The sequence below is a fragment of the Schistocerca piceifrons genome, chromosome 4 (assembly GCF_021461385.2).
Source record: "Schistocerca piceifrons isolate TAMUIC-IGC-003096 chromosome 4, iqSchPice1.1, whole genome shotgun sequence".
NCBI lineage: Eukaryota > Metazoa > Arthropoda > Insecta > Orthoptera > Acrididae > Schistocerca > Schistocerca piceifrons.
In genome coordinates, this window is record NC_060141.1 from 499,483,646 (window position 1) to 499,509,775 (window position 26,130).

The window sequence follows — 26,130 nt, forward strand, 5'->3', positions numbered from 1 at the left end:
TTCGTTGTAAGATTCTGACTCACAAGTGGTGAAACATAAGGTGACAGCTTCAGCCTGCTGTTTTTGATGAAGCAAAGCAGCTGGATAGGAGGCCGACGCTGATGCCACTGCAAAATGGGTCGCAAGATGTTCTGCGAGAACTAATGGGTCCGTACAAATGCCATCTGGGAGGTGAAGGCCTGGGAGGGTGGACTGCCGATGGCAACCTTGGAGAGAGCGAAGTGTAGCCCATACCCATGACAGAGGGACAGTGGAACCAAGGGAAGAAACGAATCGTTCCCAACATATCCGCTTGCTCTGTTTGATTAAATAACGGGCTTTAGCGCGAAGGCGCTTAAAGGTAGAAAGGCTGGCTACAGATGGGTGCCTCTTAAAGTGTTGCAAAGCTCGACGGCGATCACGGATGGCAATGGCAATGGCCGTACTCCACCACGGGACTTGCCGACGACGAAATTGTCCAGATAAGCGCGGGACAGCAAGGTTAGCAGCGCGAACAATCGCGTCAGACACGTCACGTAGGACGTCATCAATACAACCCGACAAAGAGGGAGAAAACTCGACCTCTGCAGTGTATAGAGACCAATCGGCGCGGTGGAAAGACCAACGAGGTAACCTGTCCATCGGGGAGCGGGAAGGGAGCGTGATAATCAACGGGAAATGGTCACTATCACAAAGGTCGTCATGTGGCGACCAGTGTAATGAAGGGAGGAGAGAGGGAGAAGAAAGAGAAAGATCAATGGCAGAAAAGGTACCATGACCAGCACTGAAATGAGTAGGGGAGCCATCATTAAGAAGGCACAGGTCGTGGTCTGCAATAAATTGGTCTATGAGAAGACCTCGTCTAGATGGAAAGGCACTGCCCCACAAACGATGATGAGCATTAAAATCCCCAAGGAGGAGGAAGGGAGGAGGAAGTTGCTGAAGAAGGGTGGTTAAGGCAGCAGGTGTAAGAGTCCTGTCAGGAGGGAGATAAAGATTGCATACTGCGACTGCAGAGTCTAAGTGGACCCTAACAGCAACCGCATCCAATGTAGTTTGGAGAGGAATCCACGTGCTAGCAATGTCTGTACGGACCAACGTACAAACGCCACCAGAAGCCCGCAAGGGTCCGACCCGATTTCAACAGAAAACACGGAACCCACGGAGGGTCGGTGAGTGAGCATCAGTAAAATGAGATTCCTGGAGAACCACACAAGCTGCTGAGTAGGACGAAAGAAGGGATTTCAATTCCGGAAGGTGACGATAGTAGCCATTACAATTCCATTGGAGAACCACAGAACGATGGTTTAAATGAGGGCTGAACACGCTAAATCCAGTCATACCGCCGGGTCCCCACCCGTCACCGACAAGGAGGGGGCGACATCCATAAACGACAGGTCAGAATCCGGTTGTGAAGTCGGGGAAGGGACCTCCGGTGACACCAGAGGCTCTTTGTCCCGGGACTTGTGTTTCTTCTTCTTTTCAGGCTGAGATCGAGGAGGGCTGTGTGGCATAATGGAGCCAGCTGCAGTAAGATCAGGAACAGAAAGAGACCAGGCGACCTGGGGGCCGATAGACCGCGGCTCTCGCGGTCGCCGCGCTGCAGCAGACCTTTGACCTGGAAGGTGCCGCGAAGGGGCATCCCGGGAGAGGCGCCCTTCACCGGCAGACGCCGAAGGAGTGGGACACTTCTCCGGCTGGGGAGGGGGAGCAGCGCCCAGAGGAGAAGGTGTGGGAGCCGCAGGGGACGGGGGAAGGAGAGGGGTCCGGGATGGGGGTAAGGAAGGGGGAGGAAGGGATGAAGATGTAACCAAGGCGTAACTAGATGTTATGGACACAGGGTGCAATCGTGCATATTTCTTACGGGCCTCTGTGTAGGTTAAACGATCAAAGGACTTATACTCCTGTATCTTTTTTTCTTTCTTATAGACTGGGCAATCTGCTGAACGTGGAGAATGACTACCATGACAATTTACACATACAGGAGGGGGAACACACGGACTCCCCTCATGGAGTGGACGTCCACAGTCACCACAGAGAGGGTCCTGGGAACAGCGAGAAGACATGTGGCCAAAACGCAAGCACTTAAAACACCGCATAGGAGGTGGGATGTACGGCTTCACATCACAGCGATAGACCATAATCTTAACTTTCTCAGGAAGGGTATCCCCTTCAAAGGCCAGGATAAAGGCACCAGTATCAATACGATTATCTTTAGGACCCTTCTGAACACGCCGAACAAAGTGAACACCCCGCCGTCCGAGATTGTCCCGAAGTTCCTCATCAGTTTGAAGGATGAGGTCTCTGTGAAAAATCACACCTTGTACCATATTTAGAGACTGGTGAGGGGTAATGGACACGGGAATTGTGCCAAGATGGGTACAGGCACGAAGGGCCGCAGATTGGGCAGCCGAAGCAGTTTTTATCAGCAACGAACCCGACCGCATCTTGCTCAGGGAGTCCACTTCGCCGAACTTAGAGCGGCCAGAGTTTTGGACCCGTATGCGTTTCATCTGCATAGCGTCCGCCCTGATACCACCCACTCCGATCAGGGGCTCTCCTCACGGGCGCCACCCAGCCACAGCAAGGGCCATCTGGCACGGCGGCCATTGCCGGGAGTTCCGATGCTCCAGGATGACGAGCAACCACTCCAAGGCATGCATGAGGAGGTCACAGCTCAGGTATCAGAAGTGTGATCCCTGTGTGTTCAGGGGGCTCAACCAAAAGGGTACATAGCAACCCCACCACACGGGCTGGCTACCGTGCTGGCTATGCACCCTAGCATCAGACAACGACGTAAAAGAAAAGGTGGAATGTACTACGAGGGCACACGTCGGAGACACTAGGTAAGGTGCTCTTCCCCAAATGGCTCACACTACGGAAGAGAAATTTTGGAATGGAGGTCAAACCCCAGAGGGGGGCCAAGGAATGCCAAAAGGAGGAGATGATTACGCAACAAAGCCGGAGTGTAAAACCAACAGAACCAGGAGGATAGCGGGGGCCAACATAAGCAAGGACACCAATAGAGGGAGAGGAGAGGGCGAGGGGAAAGGGGTATGGAGGGGAAAGGAGGGGAAGGGAAAGGAAATGCAGCCCGGGAGAGAAAGAAGGCTGCAATGGCTCGGGGCCCCATGCTCGCCACGCACGTATCCACAAAAGAGTTGTGGACCCCCTGGGGGGGGCATCAAGGAGGAGACTCCAAGAGTCGAGTTCAATTCAGCTCCATCTTTGTGAGAACACTTGATGCAGCATGTTCGTTTTACATTATCTTGATATAGGTTTATGCTGAGGATGTGCTTTTGGTTTCAGAAGCTATGTAGCCAACATGGATAGTTTTGGAGCACAATAAAATAATAATTTCAAGAATACGAAATTTTCATGAACTTTGTTGCCTGTATCATTTTCTTCAAATGTTACAGTAAATTCCTGACCCAAAATTGGAGTCATCATTCAAGTTTTTGCACTTCTCTGGCACTGTACAACGGTTCATATCTCTTGCAAGGCTTGTCTGCATATTATGCCTGAGACAGTTTAACAGATTAGAGAAGCATGGTTTCACCTCCAGGCAGATGAAAACAGACATTGTGAGACTAGGCAAAAGTAATAAGTTCAATGCCCTTGTAAGCGTGGCAAAATTAACCCCACATCTGATACATGACCTTTATTATAACAGAGTTTGTTGTACATCAGTAACTTAAAAACACTAATTCAATACTTTTGTGTTCAGTAGAAACATAGTGTGAAAATCTTTTTCTCTGAAGCTGTGATGACAATGATCTGTAGAGTAGCCCAGAGTATAGGTTAGGTGGGAAGATAAATGTTTTGTTTGAGATTGGGATACTATGAAAGCATAATGACAAGAGTATTCCCTCCCCCCAACTGGAGGGTTGATGATAGATTGAAGAGTAGCACAGTTTGAAGCATAGTTTCAGTTCGATGATGACACTAACTGTGAGTTGGCAAAATCAAAGTGTGGTGGCAGTTTTCTTTTTTCCTTTTTTCATCAGTCTAACTGGTTTGGTGTGACTTGCGACAACTTTATTTTCTCTACTGCACCAAACTATTTTTAGATTAGCATTTTTACCAAACTTAGACATTTGATTGTTGGATACAATACAATTTCTGTCTTCCCCTACAGTTTATCCTCCACAGTTCCATTATTCTTTGATGTCTTATCACAGATCCTGTTAGCCTGTCCCTTCTTGTCAATGTTTTCCACTCAGTTCTTTTCTCATCAGTTCTGGAGAGAACCTTCTTATTCCTTAACTAATAGTACAAAATTCTCAGCATCCGACTATTTCCACACATTTCTTTTCTCGTCAGTCCTGCAGAGAACCTTCTCACTCCTTAACTAATGCTGCACACAATTCTCAACATCCGACTATACCAGCACATCACAAACACTTTGATTCTTTTCTTTTCCAGTTTTCCTAGATTCCATGTATCAATTCCATATGATGCGTGTTCCACGCGTATATTCTTAGTCATTTCTTCCTCAAATTAAGACTGACATTTGAGGCTACTAGATATTTTTTGATCAGAAATGCCCTCTTTGCTTGGACTTGTCTACTTTTGTTTCCGCCTTGTTTTGTCCTTTACCTGTGATTTTATTTCAAAGGCAGCACAATTCTTTCATTTCACCTACTATGTGGTCCAAAGTTTTACTGTTAAGTTTATTGCTACTTTAATTTTTGCTAAGCCTCATTACATTTATATTTCCTTACTTTACTCTCAATCCATATTCCTTGTAGATTAGACTGTGCATTTAATACACCGGAGTCCTGTAATTCTTCCTAACTTTCATTATGGGTAGCAATGTCATCAGTGAGTCTTATTGTGGACATCCCTTCACCCTGAATTTTAATCACATTCCTGAAAATTTTTTTTCCCTGACATTGCTTCTTCAATGTACAGATATAACAGCTGGGCCCTCCCACAGAGGACTTCAATATACTCTTTCCACCTGTCCATTTTCTGTTATCCATTTAACAGTGGAATTACACTTGGAGCCTTTATATTAATGCTTTCGCTGAAGAATGATGAATGATTTGATTTTTCTACATACTGAATCAGTCCTTCATATGACTATATCCTTCTCAATTTTTTTCTTCTTCTTCTTCTTCTTTTTTTTGTTTTGCAGCCATTTCGCCTTGATTTCCCTGCACTTCTTTTTTGTTTCATTCCTAAACATCTTATGTTGCTTGCTGTGCTCCTGTCTTGTTCCGAACATTTATATACAGTCTTTTTTGTCAATCAAATGAAGTAATTATACTATAGTTAAAAACAAAAATGATGTGACTTACCATACGAAAGCGCTGGCAGGTCGATAGAAGCACAAACAGACACATACATACACACAAAATTCTAGCTTTCACAACCAATGGTTGCTTCGTCAGGAAAGAGGGAAGGAGAGGGAAAGACGAAAGGATGTGTGTTTTAAGGGAGAGGGTAAGGAGTCATTCCAATCCCGGGAGTGGAAAGACTTACCTTAGGGGGAAAAAAGGACAGGTATACACTCGCACACACACACATATCCATCCGCACATACACAGACACAAGCAGACATTTGTAAAGGCAAAGAGTTTTCTTTAAACTGTTCAGCAACTATGTCTTCTGAGTCGGAGGGTCGGTAAAATGATCCAGTTAATAGTTTAGTCCGATTGTCAGGTATAACCTCTACCCTACTATTTCACATGAACTATCTACTTCAGTTTCGCTACAAGGCAAACTCCCTCTGACAGCAATAAATACTGGCCACCAACTGTATTTAATCTATCCTTTCAGAACACTGTTAGATCGTTTGAAAAAATTCCGGCTGAACTTATTTCCGGCTTTAGCCAGCTCTCTGTACCTACAACTATGGTATTTGAGCTTCAGTGCTTTCTATTAAGGGCTTGGAGCTCTGGTTCTTTCCCAACACAGCTACAACAATTTACAACTACAGTACCAATCGTTTCTACAACTACCTTACTGTGTTTTACCTGCCCACTTTTAGACGGACGCCCCTTTTGTGGTTCCTGAGATCCTCTAACCTAAAAAACTGCCCAGTCCCTTCCACACAGCCCCCGCTACCCATGCAGCCGCCTCCTGTGTGTAGTGGACTCCTGACCTATTAAGCGGAACCCGGAAACCCACCACCTGATGGCACAAGTCAAGGAATCTGCAGCCTACACGGTCACAGAACCGCCTGAGCCTCTGATTCAGACCCTCCACTCAGCTCTGCACCAAAGGACCACAGTCGGTTCTATTGACGATGCTGCAGATGGTGAGCTCCGCCTTAATCTCGGAAACAAGACTGGCAGTCTTTACCATTTCCGCTAGGCACCTGAGACTAGGCGGAATCTGCTCCGATCCAAAACGACACATGTCATTGCTACCGACACGAGCGACTACCTGCAGTTGGCTGCACCCTGTACTCTTCATGGCATCCGGAAGCACCCTTTCCACATCCAGAATGACTCCCTCCAGAATGCACATGGAGTGCACACTGGCTTCCTTCCCCTTACGCGCCTAACGTTGGAGCTCCCAACTACCAGCAAACCCACCTTCTGTGAATGCCCAGACCTTGAGGGCCGGGAAACTTCCTCTGGAACAGGCTGGACGACTGCATCCAGCTCAGAGACATCGTCAGCCACAGATAATGCCCGAAACCTGTTCGCAAAATGAACCGGGGGGGGGCCCTACGATCGGCCCCTCGGAAAGTTTTTCGCTGCCTGCTGGACTTATGAATGATCTCCCAATTGACCACGGGTGAGTGGTCAACCTCAGTGCAGGCAGTACCCGGAGAGGTCACTGCAGTGGACCGATGGGAGGACACGTGGGACGTGCTCAACGTCCTTCGCATCCCCGAGTCCGATCCCCCACAGTGACAACCCTTGGCAGCAGCCTCAAGCTGTGTGACGGAAGCCAACGCAGCCTGAAGCTGTGAGCGAAGGGTCGCCTCCTCAGCTCGCATCTGTACGCAACAGTCACAGTTCCTATCCATTACTGCAGTTGCTCCTGTTTTAAACTCATAAAAATATGCAACAAACGAACGGAGTACTCGCCTTCAGGAACTTGTGGTGTGCTCTCGCTGACGGTCTAACTGACACTCTAGGTTTGTGTGGAACTACCCACTTAGGCCGTAGCTCATAAAATTTTGATCTTCCAGTATGTGAAGTTGTATAGTTGCTCTTATAAATTGCAGAAGTTTCTTTAATACTGCAAGTCATGTACCTCTTCACTTTTACAACTTTTTGACCTTCATCTGTTACTGTTATAGTGTTGTTTGTTGGCACTCTGGCGAGAACAGTCCCATTTATCTTCCAGAAAAAATGACTGCACAGTTAGAACTTGAGCTGCTTCTACAAGATGACCATAATAGAGATCTGGTCCTCCAGAGACTCCTTTTACAGACCTCACATTTCTTGATTTGTCTACCATATACTTTGATACTGATGGAACATGGTTCAAAATTGTTTTCTTTGAAAATTTCTCTGGAACAACAGTTAAAACCTGCACCTTCTCACTGTAGGATGCACAATATTCAACAGGAATTGATATTTGTGAAAAATTCCTGGCAAAAGGTGCAAGAGTACATTGGTTCACTTTCTTCTGAGGATGGAATTTCTACTTTGAAGAGTGTGGTTAGTTGTGCTTTAGTGTATGCATCCATAACTCTGGTAATTTCTCTGCACTTTCTTGATGCATAAAGCTTATGACTCAACTTCATTGTCCACTGTTTCTTAACAGGACTAACAGCGACCTCTGTAGTTGACTGATTTATGGTATTTACTTCTTCGTCTATTAATGCAAAATCTGCATCATCTGCACCATGGGAGGCTTCACCTTGTTCAGATACTACCATTGCTGTTATCCTGTCAAAACATTTAGAACACACAAAGTTGTCACTGGAAACACCTTCCCTTCGTTCCCTTTGAAAGAGTCTTCAAATGAGAACACTTATTCCTAACCTGAACAAAGTTGGCTTTTTTCCCCCTTATATATTACTCTTTTATGGATATGCACACTTCACTCTCCTGTGGCCCCACTCAGAAGACATTTCAAACAGTCCTTTTCACAAAACACAATGCAACTGTGTCAACTGGCAAATTCCTCATGAAAACACAGAACTCACTGGATGGCCTCAGATTTCTTAGAAGCCTCTTCAGTAAACAAATTAGCACTGGGCAATACAGAAACCTGCAATGAACAAACACGACAAAGAAACTGACAAGAAACTACAATAAAGTGTAAGAAATATCTGCAACAGTGAAAGTGAAAAGAAATAACTGCAACAAAGAAAGTGATAAGAAATAACTCCAACAAAGACAATAGAAATAAACATCACTAACAAAGAAATTAGTAAGAAACAACTTCAGTGAAGACATACATTGCCCTTGAAAGTTACAAAAACCTGTCCAACTTGAAAGTGGAAGCTCTCCTTTACAGAGAATATAGTACTACTTGCGTACTGATCAACAGAAAAAAATCTAACATTTCTGGATTGGCATTTTTGAAAAAAAGAAAAAGTTTTTTTCTATGAATTATTTAAAAAAATTAAAAGGCGACAGTAAAAGAACTTTGACAGATGTGTGCAAATGGAGCATACCATTGTAATCATAAAGCAACTGTTTTTCAAATAAAAAAACTCTTAGCAAAATTTCTAGAACTGTTTCAGAGATACAGCATTTAAAATTTTTTTCCGAAATTCGCATCTTCAGAATGGTGTTTGCAATGTCATCTTTGGAGGCCTGTATCTCAGAGCAGGAATTTTTTTGGAGAAAACAGAAACATATGTGTTTCTTACTTACTCCTGAATTTTAACATATGCTAAATTCAATAACATCAGAGACTACGAAAGTAACCCCCCCCCCCTGCCTGAAGTGATATGGATTAATATTAGGATGGTGCACGGTGATTTTTATTGTTACATGCTTAGCTTGTCCCTGCCCTAGACCCCATATTTCCAGCGGTTGTTGTGATAGTTTCATTTTATTGCTGGAGTGAGACATTCTTGTGTCACTTTTATTTTTGTTGGTATTTGTTGGCATGTGTATGCAGTAACATCGGCACCATTTTGTACATGCTGTAACGAGGCATTTCCACCATATAGATGGCATTATGGGTGGAATTGGGCACTTCCCTAATGCCAGTATGTGGCCATTTCAGGATCTTTGCCACTTAAGTCTATTTGTACACATGATAGTTATACTTGAACCAGTGCTGTAATTATGCATATTTTTGTCCAGCAGAGCTGTGCAGTTGATTTTAAGCATTATTCGTTTAATTTCCTCATGTGTGTACAGTGCAGGCACAGTCAGTATGTGCAGTTCTTTGAATTAAGTCCTGCTGTGCACTGCCTTAGTGCTGGTTTCCAATGCACCTAATCACTTTTTTATTTTGGAAAGGAAAGTTGCTACTCACCATATAGTGGAGATGCTGAGTCATAGATAGACACAACAAATAGACTGTCACAAATAAAGATTTTGGCCATAAAGGCCTTCGTCAAACCACCCCCCCCCCCCTTACACACACACACACACACACACACACACACACACACACACACACACAAAACTGCAGTCTCAGGCAACTGGAACCACACTGTGACCAACAGCAGTGCCAGTGCATGATGGGAGTGGCTTGCAGTGTACTGCACCAGAAGCCATTTCACAAACTCGCCCTACTGTAACAATAGACAATTTGGCCTCCACAGCTGTAGCCACAAGACTTTCACAAAACTGGTGATAATGGTTTTCAAAACTCACGATCAACTGTATGTGACATTTTTGTCATGAGAAATACATGTGTGCGTATTTTTGATCATATCTATATATCTATATGAGTCTCCCATGTCATGACCAGCAGGATATCCAGTTTCTACTCAAATCCTTAGGCCTATCCCAGAACCTCTCCTCGGAGTCCGTATGTCTGCTCACCCCTACTGCTCCCCACACCCTAGTTTCTACATACTTTCTAAAGTCCATAAACCTAAGCACCCACATTGCAGCACAACAGTGCTTGACCCTACGTTGCAAAAGAGGTCGAAACATATTTGGAAACGTTAAAATGGGGAGTCCTACCCCACCCGCCGTATTCTCCAGACATTGATACCTCTGAGTATCAGCTGTTTAGATTAGTGGAGCATGACCTGGCTGACCAACACTTCCGATCTCCTGAAGAAGTCACAAATTGGATCGATTCGTGGATCGCTTCAAAAGATGAACAGTATTTTTGACACGGGATTCGTACACTGCCCGAAAGATGGGAGAAAGTAGTGACCAGCGATGGAAAATACTTTGAATAATACATGTGTAACCAATTTGTTTCATTAAGCCTCAAATGATGGGGAAAAAGTGGTGGAAGCAAAGTTGTACACCTTGTAATTTACCTGACAGTGTCTGGTCCGTTATGTACATTATATAATTCATTGTTGAGGCTACGCATACAGTTTTCTTCCACTGGCTCAAGAATTTTTCTCAACATCTTTCTTTCAGATATGTCCAGTTGCTTTATCTTCTATGTTAGATAAATAACTTGATTTTCACTATCTCAGTGTGTGCACATGTGATCCCCTTCCCCTCACACGCGCGTGCGTGATTTAGGTTTTCTGTGATTTCGCTAAATTGCTTCTGGCAAATGTTGGGATGGTCCCTCTGAAAGGCCACGGCTGACTTCCTTCCCCATCCTTCCCTAATCCGCAGGGTCTGATGACCTCACTGTTTGGTCCCCCTCCCCCGAATCAACCAACAATTTAGTAAAGACAAAGAGGAGGCTAAAATTTAAGAGACTCATCTCACACACACACACACACACACACACACACACACACACACACACCCCTATGTAATGACACTTGCAATCTGTTCTTACATTGCAATTGTATAATTAAAAAAACCTGCGATGTTGACAGGAGTAAGACGTACCATGAATAGGAAGGTAGGGCAGAGAGTGAGTTGCTGTAAACAGTTGATTGGATGGTTATTCTTGTCAGAATCAGTGGTAAACCAACACCAGATATTCACAAAGGTATCACAAACAAAAACTGAAGTATAGAGGACATAATTGCGTGGATACTGAATGTGCGATTCAGTATGGAAAGACAGATGAAAATTTAATTATCGTGATGGGTGATGGAAGACACTTAAGTTGGAGAAGGGGTAAAGCCAGAGCTATAGAATAACGTGCACTTGACAGTGCAAATGAGAGAGGAGAAAGACTTCTCGAGTTGTGCGATGAATTTCAGCTAGTAATAGTGAATACACTGTTAATAAATCACAAGAGGAGAGGTACTTGGAAAAGGCCTGCAGACACAGAAAGACTCAAGTTGAATTACACCACAGCCAGAAAGAGATTTCAAAAACAGATGTTTAATTGCAAGGCATTCCTAGGAACAGATATGGACTCAGTTCACAATTTAGTATCAAACCTGCATTCGGCCATCTTGATTTAGGTTTTCTGTGATTTCGCTAAATTGCTTCTGGCAAATGCTGGGATGGTCCTTTTGAAAGGCCACGGCTGACTTCCTTCCCCATCCTTCCCTAATCCGCAGGGTCCGATGACCTCACTGTTTGGTCCCCCTCCCCCGAATCAACCAACAATTTAGTAAAGACAAAGAGGGGGCTAAAATTTAAGACTCTCATCTGGAGGAATCAGTTTGTGAATAAATAGGATACTGAAGTATTGGGGAATGGTGGACATTCGAAGTTCTCTGAAGCTGTGGATATTGTGATGATGTATACAACATTAGGCATTCTGTTGAATAACAGGAAGTTAGACAGACAGATAAATGTACAAGACAGATAACTGTGAAGAAACCATGAGTAACAGTATAATTACTTCTGATACGAATATAATAGGGAAACATTCCACGCGGGAAAAATATATTTAAAAACAAAAATGATGTGACTTACCATACGAAAGTGCTGGCAGGTCGATAGAAACACAAACAGACACATACATACACACAAAATTCTAGCTTTCGCAACCAATGGTTGCTTCGTCAGGAAAGAGGGAAGGAGAGGGAAAGATGAAAGGATGTGGGTTTTAAGGGAGAGGGTAAGGAGTCATTCCAATCCGGGAGCGGAAAGACTTACCTTAGGGGGAAAAAAGGACAGGTATACACACACACACACACACACACACACACACACACACGCACACACGCACGCACGCACGCACACATCCATCCGCACATACGCAGACATTTGTAAAGGCAAAGAGTTTTATACTCACACAATTATAGTCCGTGGTGACTTCAATCTACCCTTGATATGCTGGAAAAATTATACGTTTAAAGCCGGCGGCAGGCATAAAACATCATCCGAAATTGTACTGAATGCTTTCTCAGAAAATTATTTTGAACAATTAGTTCATGAGCCCACTCGAAGCGTAAATGGTTGCGAAAGCATACTTGACCTTTTAGCAACAAATAGTGCAAATAGTGAGTGTTGTGACAAATACAGGGATTAGCGACCACAAGGCATTTGCTGCTAGGCTGAAAATATATCTATTTAAAAAAGCTGATAAAAATGCTCTTAACGCATTTTTAAGAGACAGTCTTCATGCCTTCCGATATGATCATGTAGGTGTAGAAAAGTTGTGGAATGTTTTCAAAGAGATAGTATCAACAGCAATTGAAAGATATATACCACATAAATTAATAAGTCATGGTACTGATCCCCCATGGCACACAAAACGGGTCCAATTGTTGTTGCAGAAGCAACGAAAAAAGCAAGCCAAATTTAAAAGAACGCAAAATCTCCAAGACTGGCAAAGTTTTACGGAAGTTCGAAATATAGCGCGAAATTCAATGCATGATGCATTTACTAATTTCCACTACGAAATTTGTCTCAAAATCTGGCAGAAAACCCAAAGAGATTCTGGTCATACATAAAGCACACCAGTGGTGAGACGCAATCAATACCTTCACTTCGCGATAACAACGGTGAAGTCACTGATGACAGTGCCACTGAAGCAGAGTTACTAAACACAGTTTTCCGAAACTCCTTCACCAAAGACGACAAAGTAAATATTCCAGAATTCCAATCAAGAACAACTGCCAAGATGAGAAACTTAGAAGTAGATATCCTCAGTGTAACAAGGCAGCTTAAATCACTTAATAATGGCAAGGCCTCCGCTCCAGATTGTATACCAGTCAGGTTCCTCTCAGAGTATGCTGATAAAATAGCTCCATATTTAGCAATTATATACAATCACTCGCTCACAGAAACATCTGTACCTAAAAACTGGAAAATCGCTCAAGTCACACTAATACCCAAAAAGGGAAGTAGGAGTAATCCGCTGAATTACAGGCCTATATCACAAACGTAGATTTGCAGTAGGGTTTTAGAACATATAATGTATTCGAACATTATGAAGTACTTTGAAGAAAACGATTTATTGACATATAGTCAGCACGGATTCAGAAAATATCATTCTTGTGAAATATAACTAGCTCTTTATACTCATAAAGTAATAAGTGCTATTGACAGGGGATGTCAAATTGATTCCATATTTTTAGGTTTCCAGAAGGCTTTCGACACCGTTCCTCACAAGCGTCTTCTAACCAAACTGCGTGTCTACAGAGTATCGCCTCAGTTGTGCGAGTGGATTCGTGATTTCCTGTCAGAAAGGTCACAGTTCGTAGTAATAGATGGAAAGTCATAGACTAAAACAGAAGTAATATCCGGTGTTCCCCAAGGAGGTGTTATAGGCCCTCTATTGTTCCTGATCTATATTAACGACATAGCTGACAATCTGAGTAGCCGTCTTGGATTGTTTGCAGATGACGATGTCATTTACCGTCTTGTAAAGTCATCAGATGATCAAAACAACTTGCAAAATGATTTAGTTAAGATATCTGTATGGTGCAAAAAGTGGCAATTGACCCTGAATAAAGAAAAGTGTGAAGTTATTCACATGAGCACTAAAAGAAATCAGCTAAATTTCAATTATGCAATAAGTAACACAAATCTGAGGGCTGTAAATTCAACTAAATACTTAGGGATTACAATTACAAATAACCTAAATTGGAACGATCACATAGATAATATTGTGGGTAGAGCAAACCAAAGACTGTGATTCATTGGCAGAACACTTAGAAGGTGCCACAGGTCTACCAAAGAGACTGCTTACACTACACTTGTCCCCCCTATTCTGGAGTATTGCTGTGCAGTGTGGGATCTGCAACAGGTGGGACTGGCGGATGACATCGAAAAAGCACAAAGAAGGGCAGTTCGTTTTGTATTATTGCGAAATAGGGGAGATAGTGTCACAGACATGATATGTGAATTGGAGTGGCAATCATTACAAAAAGGCATTTTTCGTTGCGACGGGATCTTCTCATGAAATTTCAATCACCAGTTTTCTCCTCCGATTGTGAAAACATTCTGTTGTCACTCACCTACATAGGGAGAAATAATCATCACAATAAAATATGAGAAATCAGGGCTTGCACAGAAAAATTTAAGTGCTTGTTTTCCCACGTGCCGTTCGAGAGTGGAACGGTAGAGAGACGGCATGGAGGTGGTTCATTGAACCCTCTGCCAGGCACTTTATTGTGAATAGCAGAGTAATCACGTAGATGCAGAAGTAGACATGTCTGTTCATGTGCGTATCGCGCGAATTTTTAACTCTGTGTGGTAACTTTGAAGAACTTACTGGAGCGCGTGACATATAACACCTTGATTGGGCCTGTGAAGTCATTATTAGTCTGTGACGTTAAGCGAGAGACTTACTTGTTTCAAAGACGTGGTGACTGCCCTGGAAAGGGAGGACTGTCTTTACAGACACATGGCCTGGAAGACTTAGCACGTAACGCTGCAGAAATTATATGGAAGGCACATAAACTAGTTAAGAAAACTGTTGCCTTTGACAGTTTCACTGATGAACTTGGTAAATGGTCAGTGAAAGCAGTAACACACCAGCATCTGAAGAAATTGCAACAACAACACATTGAAGAAGTGAAAGGGTGTGTACAGGCTGAAGAACTACACTTAGTGCTTCACTGTGATTTTGCTGAGAACTGGTCTGTAATTCTCCCACAAGAAGTACAAAGGTATCATTGGAGTAATGACTAGATTTCAATTTTTGCAGGAGTGACATATTTTCAAAACAAGACCACAAGTGTTGCAGTTATAAGTGATGACACAGGACATGACTCAGCACATGCTTTGCTAGCAATGCACAGAATTCTTCAACTGCAAACAGGGACAGAGATGATCATCATTATTTCTGAAGGTGCTCCTAATCATTTTAAAAATCATTACCAGCTGTTTGAATTAAGGCACTTGTACCACCTAACTGGATATACAGTGCTACTGGCCACGGGAAGAGGCCTTGTGATGGTGTAGGAGGCCTGCTGAAGCACCATGCTACAAAACATAATCTTTCCAGACAAAATACAGCTGCAAATCAGAAGGCGGAGGATTTTACGAGAGTTGTGAAATCTTACACATCCACAGCCCTCATTCTTTTGTTCAAAGAGGAAATCTAAGAATTTCGTGAGCAGAAAAAATGAAGAATGGTCCAAACAAACAACGCCTGTGAAAGGAATCCAGAGGACCCATTTTTGGACTCAAATTGATGGGCGAACTCATATTGCATGAACTTCAAAGAGCAAGAAAGAAGAAATTTCGTTTGTTTGGCTAACACCTCAGAAACAGCAGAATAATATTCACATTCACAACCTGAGAAGGGGGATGTTTGAAGCATGTGTGTATGACTGACTGGTGGGTTGCAGAGATTACAGACACAAGTTATGAGTTAAACAAAACTGTAGTGAACTTTATGCTACCACATGGACCAGCTGCTGGATATAGGTTTCCAGTTGAAGCACATCAACAACACCACCAGTGTCAATTTCCTGTTCACAATGTTTTGAAGACTGTAAGTGCTCCAGTTGCTATTGGTTCAACAGGAAGGCATCACCCCATATCAAAATAAGATACTGAAGAAGTGTAGCATATTTTTAGTTCATTGACTGGCCAATTTCAGTACAAAACAGGGGCCGACAGAAGCGTCCGATCCCACGCGTCAGCTTTGACCCGTGACGTAAGGCTGTTGTGGTGTGTGATGTCACAATGGCGCAGAATTTAGTTTGTGAGAGTGGCTTGTTTGTAGGTGTCGTTTTGTGGCGATCGGTGGTGCTCTCTGGTGGTGTGTTAAGTGATGTTTTTGGTTTAGTTTGCGAGTGTGGCGTCGTGTGTGAATTTTGGTAAAGTGCTTTTTTTATGTCTTTGGTAGGTATGGATATGACTGACAGGGTCAACAGTTTTCGGTTGTCAGCTATGATGGGGGACAGTGCATTGTCTCTAATAAAATTTCTTCAACTATTCGTATTTTTGGATGAAGTTGTGAAGTGTTCAGTATGTCGTGAAGAATTGAGGCTTACTTAAAGTTCCGGCATCTCAGACCAGGGACGACTGTATGTGGAGATGTGTTAAGGATAACAGGTCAAGGGAAGCGTTCGATCCCAATTTATGAGATCGGGAGCTGCTGTGGAGCTATATAAGTCAAGGAAAGTGTCCGATTCCAGATGATATTATGTTCGCTGGATTTGGGGAGTTTTGTGATGACGTTTTTTGTCGTTTTGCGTGGTTTAGTATGGGGGTGCGTGTCTAGATTGGTTTATATTTAGTTTGTCTCCACCCAAAAACCCCCTATTTCCCGCACTTGTCCTGTTAGTCTCATTAGGCATTTTGTGGAACGTGTGTGTTTGTTTTTCGATGTATTTTCGTCCTCATAATGTGTACGTAACGACTTTATATGCGCCATATTGGAATCGTGGTTTATGGACGTAACGTTAGCGACAGCCCCAGACGGTGCACAAGTCCTGAAGATCATATTGATGCGCTCTTGGTTGGTGTGGCGGGGGGTACGTGTGGAGGGGGGTAAATGGGCGGGGCTTGTGCAAATGTCCAGGGCTGTCGCTAACGTTTCCTGTTTATGGTCGTTTCCGCCATATTTGTAACGTCCTAGGTCAAAGCAGACGGGCGGGATCGGACGCTTCCGCATTTCCCAAAACAGAGTCCACAGAAGTTGTATAAACTGAAACCTTTAAGTCTTTGAGCCTTTCACGCACATTTTGGAACCATTTAAAATGCTTGAAAAATGAGTCTCTTACTCATCTTTCAAAACTTAAATTATGTTAAATTAGGCTAGGTTTTTATTTTTATGAGTCTGTTATGTGATAATGTGGAAATAAAAACAGGTTTTATGAATGGCAAAAATTTCAATTGTTTATAAAACCTGTTTAACTTAAAAGTGGAAGCTCTCCTGTTCAAGGAATGTAGAACTACATGGTACTAGTAAAAAAATCTAGAACTGTTCCTGAGATACAGCACTTTAAATTTTTTTGCAAAAATGGTATGCACAGTCCTCTTTGGAGGGCTGTATCTCAGAAAACAAAAAAGTGTGTTCCTTACTTAGTCCTTCATTTTAACATATGCTAAATCCAATAACACCCGAGACTATGAAGGTAAGATTTTTTCCTAGACTGCCTGAATCGATATGGACTATGCCTAAATTAATGCCACACTCACAAAACTAGGAGGAATCTCACAATTCACACTACTTATATAGCTCAGTCGATGCTCACAATAGCAAAAAGCCAACACCTACAACCCCAAAAAGTGGAATCAGCCTTCCTCATGACCTATATAGCTCAACCGTAGTTCTTGATACTAAAAAACCAACACCTAAAACTCCAAAAAGTGGAATCGGACATTTCTCTTTACCACAACCACAGCTGTGAACATCTACTACCAAACCACAAGCTTCACACACCCACATAACTCACAAAACACCACCGAAAACAAAATACCATAAACACACACACATACCAGAAAAACAAAAATTCCTCTCCCACACACAAAACAACCCCAAACTACTTGATATCACTCCCAAACACAAAGTCAGCAAACAAGCAAAATCAATCACACCTTACAAAAAGAAAAATATGAACCCAACTGGTCTTTTCCAACAAATTCTAAACATCCATCTAACCCAGAACCTGCCCCATTAAGCCTGGGCACGTCCCCAAAACCCCTCTCCCAAGCAATATAAATAACTTAAAAACATTGTCTGCTTTCAAACAAAAACTGAGTGGGTTGAGGACTTTTTGGTAAGGAGAATACAGCATGTTATCTTGGACTGAGAGTCATTGTCATATGTAGTAGTAACTTTGGATGCGCCACAGGAAAGTGTGTTGGGACCATTGCTTTTCATGTTGCATATTAATGACCTTGCAGATAATATCAATAGTAAAATCAGGTTTTATGCAGATGATGCAGTTATCTATAATGAAGTAGTATCTGAAAGAAGTTGCATAAATATTCAGTCAGATCTTGACAAGATTACAATATGGTGCAGAGATTGGCAACTTGCTCTTTATGTTCAGAGTTGTAAAATTATGCACTTCTCAAAACGACAAAATGTAGTATCCGGTAACTATAATATCACTGCATCACAGTTGGAATCAACAAACTCATACAAAAACCTAGGTGTAACATTGGAGGAATATGAAATGGAACACCCTTACGTCACGGGTCAAAGCCGACGCGTGAGATCGGATGTTTCTGTTGACCCAAAGAAACAAATAAAAAAAAAGAAAAAAACAATATTGATTCATTAGACATAACGAGTAGCGACAAAACATATAGACCATAAAGATTGAACAATCTAATGGCAAACTGATAAAAGCCTCATAGACGATGTTAAAACAAAAAGTACAGTAAAAAGGTAAACTATATATTACAGGCCCTAAAACTCCTACTAAGGTAACGTCAACGAGGCAACATCTACAAACACGCCACACTCACAAACCAAACTCCGCGCCGTAATGACGTCACACACCACAACACCCTTACGTCACGGGTCAAAGCCGACGCGTGAGATCGGATGTTTCTGTTGACTTAGGCTTATTGGTAGGATACTGGGGAAGTGCAATCAGTCTACAAAGTAGATTGCTTACACATTACTTGTGTGGCCAAACCTAGAATATTATTCAAGTGTGTGGGACCCATACCAGATAGTACTAACAGGGGATACTGAACATTTCCTGAGAGGGGCAGCACGAATGATCGCAGGTTTGTTTAATTCATGGGAGCATTCTGCAAACTTTTGGAGACAGACGTACACTATCCCAAGAATGTCTATTAACTAAGTTTCAAGAACTGGCGATCACTATAGGTATATCATATGGATAAGATTAGAATAATTATTGCATGTACAAGGGATTCAAACAATCATTCTTCCTGCACTCCATATGTGAATGGAACAGGAAGAAACCCTATAACTGGTGCAATGGGGCGTACCCCTGCCATGCACCTCACAGTGGTTTGCAGAGTGTAGATAGAAGCTTAACAGAATGTCTTGTGGAGGGATTCTAATAGTGATATTCTCGATGTGTTAATTTGAAGGCCTACCATGAACCAAGTACTCAGGAAAACATTACTCGAAGGACAAAAATCAATGTTAATGCAACGCATCATTTTCCTGGTAAAAGGTAAATGATTCTGGGTATGTCATCAATGACCCCCGAGAGACAGTAACCGATAAAGAATTAATCTGCTTATTTCTGACTGTTAAGAATTTTTTTTCACGTTGGGCTCTACTGGGGGCAAGTCCAGCACGCCTCTCACTCATACTGGGTTTTTCCTTTAACCCGATAATTAAAAAAAAAAAAAAAATGTTGTCGATCAGTATTACCTGTGTTCAACTTCTGCAGTTGACGTGGAAGCAGTCTCATCAGGTTTCTCCACCTTCACCTGCACAGTCGTCGTGTTTTCATTCCCTGCCATCTTTCAGAAAACAGTTCAAAGTAATAAATACCACGAAATGGAAAGCTCATTTCTTACTGGTATTTAGGGATAGGTTGATATGCTGGACATCATAAAACTTCCGTAAATTACGATGTAAACAACAATTACAACGTGAACAAACGTGTCGTGACACACTACACCCCGACTCACCAATTTCAACGCGTCTGAATTCGACAAACAACACTAAACAATAATAGAAAATTACGTCAGATTTATGTCTGGCACATTATTGACAGACACCAAGAAAATTCACTCTCATGCTCTCTCACGTAACGTACACATCGCGCAGTAGCAGACTACCAATACTACTAATAGACTGCTAGAGTAGACGCAGTGCTGTACTACGTTGTTGTACGAAGCAGCCGTATCTTAACCAAAGATAATGGAATTTCACTTGACAACCGTAAAAAAACAAAATAAGAAAAAAACATAAATAAATACATCGATCCCTGAAAAAATTTGGTGAACAAATGGAATGCACGAGGAAAGTGAAAACCAAACTTAATGATTTGTGCCCAACGAGTACTTCAGAGAGTACCGATTGAAACATGTTTGAGAACGAGTGTCATGTCTTTTACAATGCACTTCGCAGTATTTATGTTGTGAAAGAAAGGAAGATTTTAGTGTTGTTCTGTTGTAATCCGCGGAGGAATAGTTAGGGATATTTAAAGTGGAGAAGATGGGAAGTATAGGGACCAACATAACGCGAACCACGGGGAAAGGGAAAAGTAAAGCAGCATTGCGTGCAGGACTACCGAGAAATGTTAGGAGTATGAGGTTGTTTGAAATAAATCTGAAATATGGTTAGCAATATGTTTCAATATAATGAAATATGCTTTACACTCAGCAATTTTGTATGTTTAGCAAGGAGGTCCTTGAAGCAACGTTGCAGAAAAAGAGAGAATGTAATGCAAAAGCCCAAAAAATAGTTGAGAGTTTACTGGAGAAAGATATCAATGAAGAATGGTTCGTCGGCTGTGTGAGTTTTAACGTCATTTAAATTGTTTTATTCTGTAGAAATTCTAATTTCTTACTCTGATTACACTGCACTGTACTATCAAGAGTATGGTCTCTTTGAAGTCAACATGGCCGTAAGCGTACATTAATGACACTAAAGTGCATTCATATAATCTGACTCTTCGTGAGAGGCTATTGATTGGATTGGTGGTTGATTTGGTGGAGGGGACCAAACAGCTAGGTCATAGGTCTCATCAAATAAGGGGGTGGGGAAGGAAGTCAGCCATGCCCCTTCAAAGGAAGCTGCCCGGCATTTGCCGGAAGCGATTTAGGGAGCTCATACAAAACCTAAACCGGGATGACCAGTCACAGATTTGAACCGTTGTCCTCCGGAATACGAGTCCAGTGTGCTAACCATTGCGCTCATGATATCACTTTTACTTCGTTCAATAAGTCTCGGCATCCATGAACTGACTTGCACTATGGTACCTACACCTCAACACACACACTTGTTATCTTTGTAGTACATGAAAATATGAAACTTCCTGGCAGATTAAAACTGTGTGCTGGACCGAGACTCGAACTCGGGACATTTGACTTTCATGGGGAAGTGCTCTACCAACTGAACTACCCAAGCACTACTCACACCCCATCCTCACAGCTCTACTTCTGCCAGTACCTCGTCTCATACCTTTCAAACTTCGCAGAAGCTGAGAGGATGGGGTGTGTTGTGCTTGGGCAGCTCAGTTTGTAGAGCTCTTGCCCGCAAAAGGCAAAGGTCCTGAGTTCGAGTCTTGATCTGGCACACTGTTTTAATCTGCCAGGAAGTTATGATTATATTGTCATCACAAAAATGGATCAATCCTGTTCTGGGAATTTATGCTTTATCTTACTGTGCTCTTTAACATCCAGTGTGACTGATTTCAGATTACTGCTAGTGGGCCTATGTTCATCTTCCCATATTCTTGACATTTTCATGACCACCAGAGGCAATATATTTCTTTATTTAAAACATCTCTCTCTCTCTCTCTCTCTCTCTCTCTCTCTCTCTCTCTCTCTCTCTCTCTGGATAAAATCTTAGCTATGATAATACCCTCAGCACACTAACTTATTGTATCAGATGATAAAGTATAAGATTCTTACTATACTGGTTATTTGCCAGGCCCTCGTCCAGATTGATGGCCAATTATGGTTGATGATCACCAGGTTTTTTCCAGAATCTATACTTAGTAGCATTTCAGCTAATGATCTCTTAAGTATACTGAAACCAATAGGTTGCATATACTATGGTCCCAGTTATGTTCTCTTAGCCAGGAGATAGTCTTGTTACCACAAACCAAAATGAAGTCCTACATATGAATTATTGTGCTTAACATTGTTTTGTCTTTGACAGTTGCTGCCTCAGTGGATCACAGTACCTCCAGTCTATTTTATTTTTTTAAGTGGCCTTTTGGGCATATCACAGTTATATCAAAACACAGTGCTGGTGAGAATTTCTGTTGCTTTCTTTACTGCAGTCTCAATACATCTTTCCTTTTGAGAGTTCTGTTTAATGTCCAGTCAGTTTGTCTGTCTGTGAGTAGCCTACTACAGATAAGCCTCTCCTTTACCCAGCATTGACAGCTGGCACATTATATGGTAAGAGCATTGCATCTGTGGTATTACACTTATGTTGAAATGTTCAACCTGTCTCTCTGTTGCATGTTGCAGTGTATCTGGGATATATTCTGTTTGATGTGGCAGCTTTCTTTCTTTTCAATCACATCTTAAACTTCAACAATGCAACTAGATTACTGTTTTTTACAAGACATTGTCTAGTATGTCTACTAACCATCTGCTTGCTGATTTTCTTCATTGTCCCATCTGTATCATCCACTGAAATCGGACTACTTTGTAAGCATTTGGCACATTCATTCAATCTTTGTGTCCAGCGCGTGGATGGCTCATAGCAAAGTTTAGCTGTAATGTACATTGCAAGTGGCAACATACTATTTGTTGTCATTGTTTTAGGATTCTGTAAAGATCAATTTCAAATTTTTCCACAGCAGAAACCACGAGTACGCCTCCTTTTAGTTAGAGCAGTGAGTCTTAGGTTAGTCACTTTTGTTGGCCTGCATAGAGTAACAAATCACTTTTAGTCTTTTAATCTAAATGCAAGAGGTCTGTATTTGTCTCTCCATAATGTAGTTCTATGAGAGAATGAAGCGCAATTTCGAATTACTTAATTCTCTGTTTGATGTATGTCACACATGCTGTTCCAAGTAGGCATGTCAATATTTAAATCCATCATCAAAAGTTGTGGGGCAAATTTGTTTTATAGTTGTTAACAATTGGTCCTTTTGTTGTTGTAAACCCCCCAGAGAAACTTACGAGTACACACCAAACTGAGTCAAGAAAAATGCGCCTTCTGCTAACACATGTCTTTTGAAATGACAGTAATGGTTAAGTTAGAGGAATTTGAAACATACAAAAGGGTATTGACAGTCTTTGTACCCCTGTGCAACCATAAAATTGAATAGAAAGGGAGGAATGGTTTCATAGTCCTGCGCTTATTTACCTCTGGCATTCCCCATACTGTGACTTAGAAGTGGAAATGTAGATGTAGGTTCTGCCACGGCAGAAGAACTGTACTCAGCTTTGGATGTGGACTCAGGCACATCTATCTGATCTGCACATTGCATTCGGGAAGCAATTGAGGTGAACTGAAAACTACTTAACCAACAAATTTTGTTAAATATCAACATATTGCCTCCAAATTCAGAGATCTGTAACTGACAGTTTGTTGGTAGCATTCTGGTTCTCCCTGTGTAATGACATTACTGCCCAATAAAGATTACTTTTATGTATTTATTACTTGTATGCTGGTCTTGATCACATCAAGAGGGAATTTAATAACAAAGAATTGTCATCAGGCTGTAGGATTGTGGAGCAAATCATCATTAACACTTATAAAATATCCAAATTAATTTTCTGATTAAAACTGTATATAATTAGATACTGACATGAATATTTTTGGCAGATGTCTTAGGCATGTGCTAAGCAACCAGTATGGATGCCACTGATGATGGGTTTGTGCACCCAGTACAATACAAAAATCTCGCTAATCTGGCACTCTGTAGTCCGGCCTCTGACTTATCTGGCCTCTAGTCACTCAAGCAAAACTGATGCACACAACTGTGAATTAACATGTACAACAATGTGTTAGTAAATTACAATGGTAAATAGTGCTATACGTATTTGAAATTATGTTCTTCTTTACAGTTCAACGTCGTAGCTTCTAAAAGGAAACACATTATGTTATACCTCAAGCAGAAACTCATAGTTTTAGATAAGTTGAAGTGAGGTTCTTCATAGAAAGCCCTTGCTGCTGCTTACTGTGTTCTACAGACAACTAATTATGGTATCAGAAAGAAATATGATGTTGCTTGATAACACCAAACCCAAGTGGAGAGCAAGTTGGGAAGATGGAAGGTTATGCAAAAGAATGAGAATGAAGAACTGTACTTATCTTTTTTTAGAGTGTTCATGTACAAAAACATAGAAAATTGGTTCCGGTCAGTGGCTAGATAATAAACGAAAAAGCAGTTGCATTTAACAAACAGTTTTGTGGCAGAAATTTGTTTGTAGAGAGTGAGGGTTGACTATCAAAAAAGAAAAAAAAATGGAAGACAAATTGGCATGTCCTAGCTGACAGTCACAAGGGAAGTTGCCTAATAATGAAAAAGATGCAGAATGATTTGTAAGGATGAAATGGAAGAAAATAGAGGAAGAAGAATTAACTACTGATGCCTTCTAAGTACTGATGAAACCAGCCTCTTTCCCTAGGTAGTTCCTTCAAAAAACATTAGCTGCCAGGAACGAGAAGGAAGCTTATGGCTACAGACAACAGAAACTGCATGTAACATTAATTGTGTCCCCTAACACAAATGGGAGTCATAAACTACAACTCATAGTGATTGGGGAATCCCAACATCCATTTTGTTTTCAACACAGTGACAGAAATACACTACCAGGTCAAATTGTGCGCAGAAGAAAGAGTGGATAAACAGAGAAATATTCTCTTGGTGATCTCACAATACATTTGTATCAACTACGATTTAAAAAAAAAGCTGAAGAAGGGGAAGCTTCCAGTGAAAGCTATTCCTATAATTGACAAAGCTCGCAGTCATCCATCATATGTGAATCCAAAGTCTGGTGGTGTACAAGCACTCACTATCCCTCCCAGTGTGACAACCCTGATTTAGTCCAAGCGCCAGGGAATTTTGGAATCAAATAAACACCCTTATTGGCGTGCACTTCTTGTCACCACACTGAACAAATGTGAAAACGACTGTACCAAGGTTGTGTTGAAGATGTGGAAAGCAATCAACTTACCAGATGGTTTCCAAACAGCATAACATCGGATAAATGGAGAATGCTTCCATAATGAAGTGCTGGAGAAAAGAGTGGCTACCCATTGATGCAGAGTTATAACTAGTATGGAGTGACAGTAATGAGCCAGTCAATTCAGAATCATCAGCTGCTGACACTGTGCATTGACATGTTCGACAAGCAATCAGGAGGAGGAGAAATTGACAAAGATGATATTACTAAGTGTCTGAATGTGGAAAACTGCAAGATAAACCAAACTTTAACAGTTGAAGGAATAATCAAAAGTATACAGGAAAGTAATGATGAAAGTGATGAAGAGGTAATAGGAGGAGAGTACTTCTGCTGCTGAAGCTATAGATGTCTTCCTGGAGTACATTATCTGACAACAAGATACAAGCAATGTATCTTGGAATTTAATAAAGTGTAGTCCCTGTGTATTTAAACTACATTTCAGACACTCGGTAATCCGGCATCAGTATGTGCAAGGAGTGACTGGATTAGCAAGAGTCTAGTGTAGTTCAGCAATGAACAAATAGAAGTAATCTTTATTGGGCAACTTACTTGTTCAACTGCAAATTTAGTTACAGAGGGAAATGTATTGTTCAAAATTATAGGGGGATACAGAGGCTTGATTGCAGTAATTCAAATTGATGTAGGTTGCAGTAAAGACAAAGCGGTTTCTACAGGGTAGATTAGCATGGAGACCTGCATCAAACCGGTCTTCTGATGGAAGACAGAACAACAACAACAACATGTATGAAATAGTCCAGAAGTAAAAGTAATTCACATAGTTATTGATGTGAGCAGATTATGAGTATTCATAAGCTGATGGTAGTATAGTTTACTACTTCTTGCTGTTAATGTATAACTGCATTTGTTCCACATCACAGAAGACTCTCATTCATGATTATGTTTACAGAACACGATGAATGAATTAATGATGGTACCACTTCTGTTCCATACTAATTCATTATGACTGCTTGACTCCTTGTGAATATGTATAATCTGATTAGCTTTC

The 26,130-nt window shown here is 41.7% G+C and overlaps 2 protein-coding genes across 4 annotated transcripts in view; one reads left to right on the plus strand and one right to left on the minus strand.

Annotated features, from left to right (window-relative positions):
- LOC124795500 (DNA-directed RNA polymerase III subunit RPC6) overlaps positions 1-20,151 on the minus strand; it is a 77,277-nt gene extending 57,126 nt beyond the window's left edge. The window contains exons 1-2 of one of the 3 annotated variants that reach the window (XM_047259559.1): positions 19,935-20,151; positions 19,672-19,763 (exon numbers count right to left, since the gene is read on the minus strand). In XM_047259559.1, coding sequence (XP_047115515.1) covers positions 19,672-19,763 — 92 coding nt within the window. In that variant the 5' untranslated portion in view covers positions 19,935-20,151. Of the gene's footprint in view, positions 1-19,671 lie in introns of all 3 variants that reach the window. The other 2 variants (XM_047259558.1, XM_047259557.1) reach the window with 2 other exon arrangements.
- Positions 20,152-20,354: 203 nt separating this feature from the next.
- Positions 20,355-26,130, plus strand: part of LOC124794733 (putative RNA polymerase II subunit B1 CTD phosphatase RPAP2) — a 40,933-nt gene continuing 35,157 nt past the window's right edge. Inside the window, exons 1-2 of the mRNA XM_047258332.1 lie at positions 20,355-20,561; positions 20,649-20,763. Coding sequence (XP_047114288.1) covers positions 20,464-20,561; positions 20,649-20,763 — 213 coding nt within the window. The 5' untranslated portion in view covers positions 20,355-20,463. The remainder of the gene's footprint in view (positions 20,562-20,648; positions 20,764-26,130) is intronic.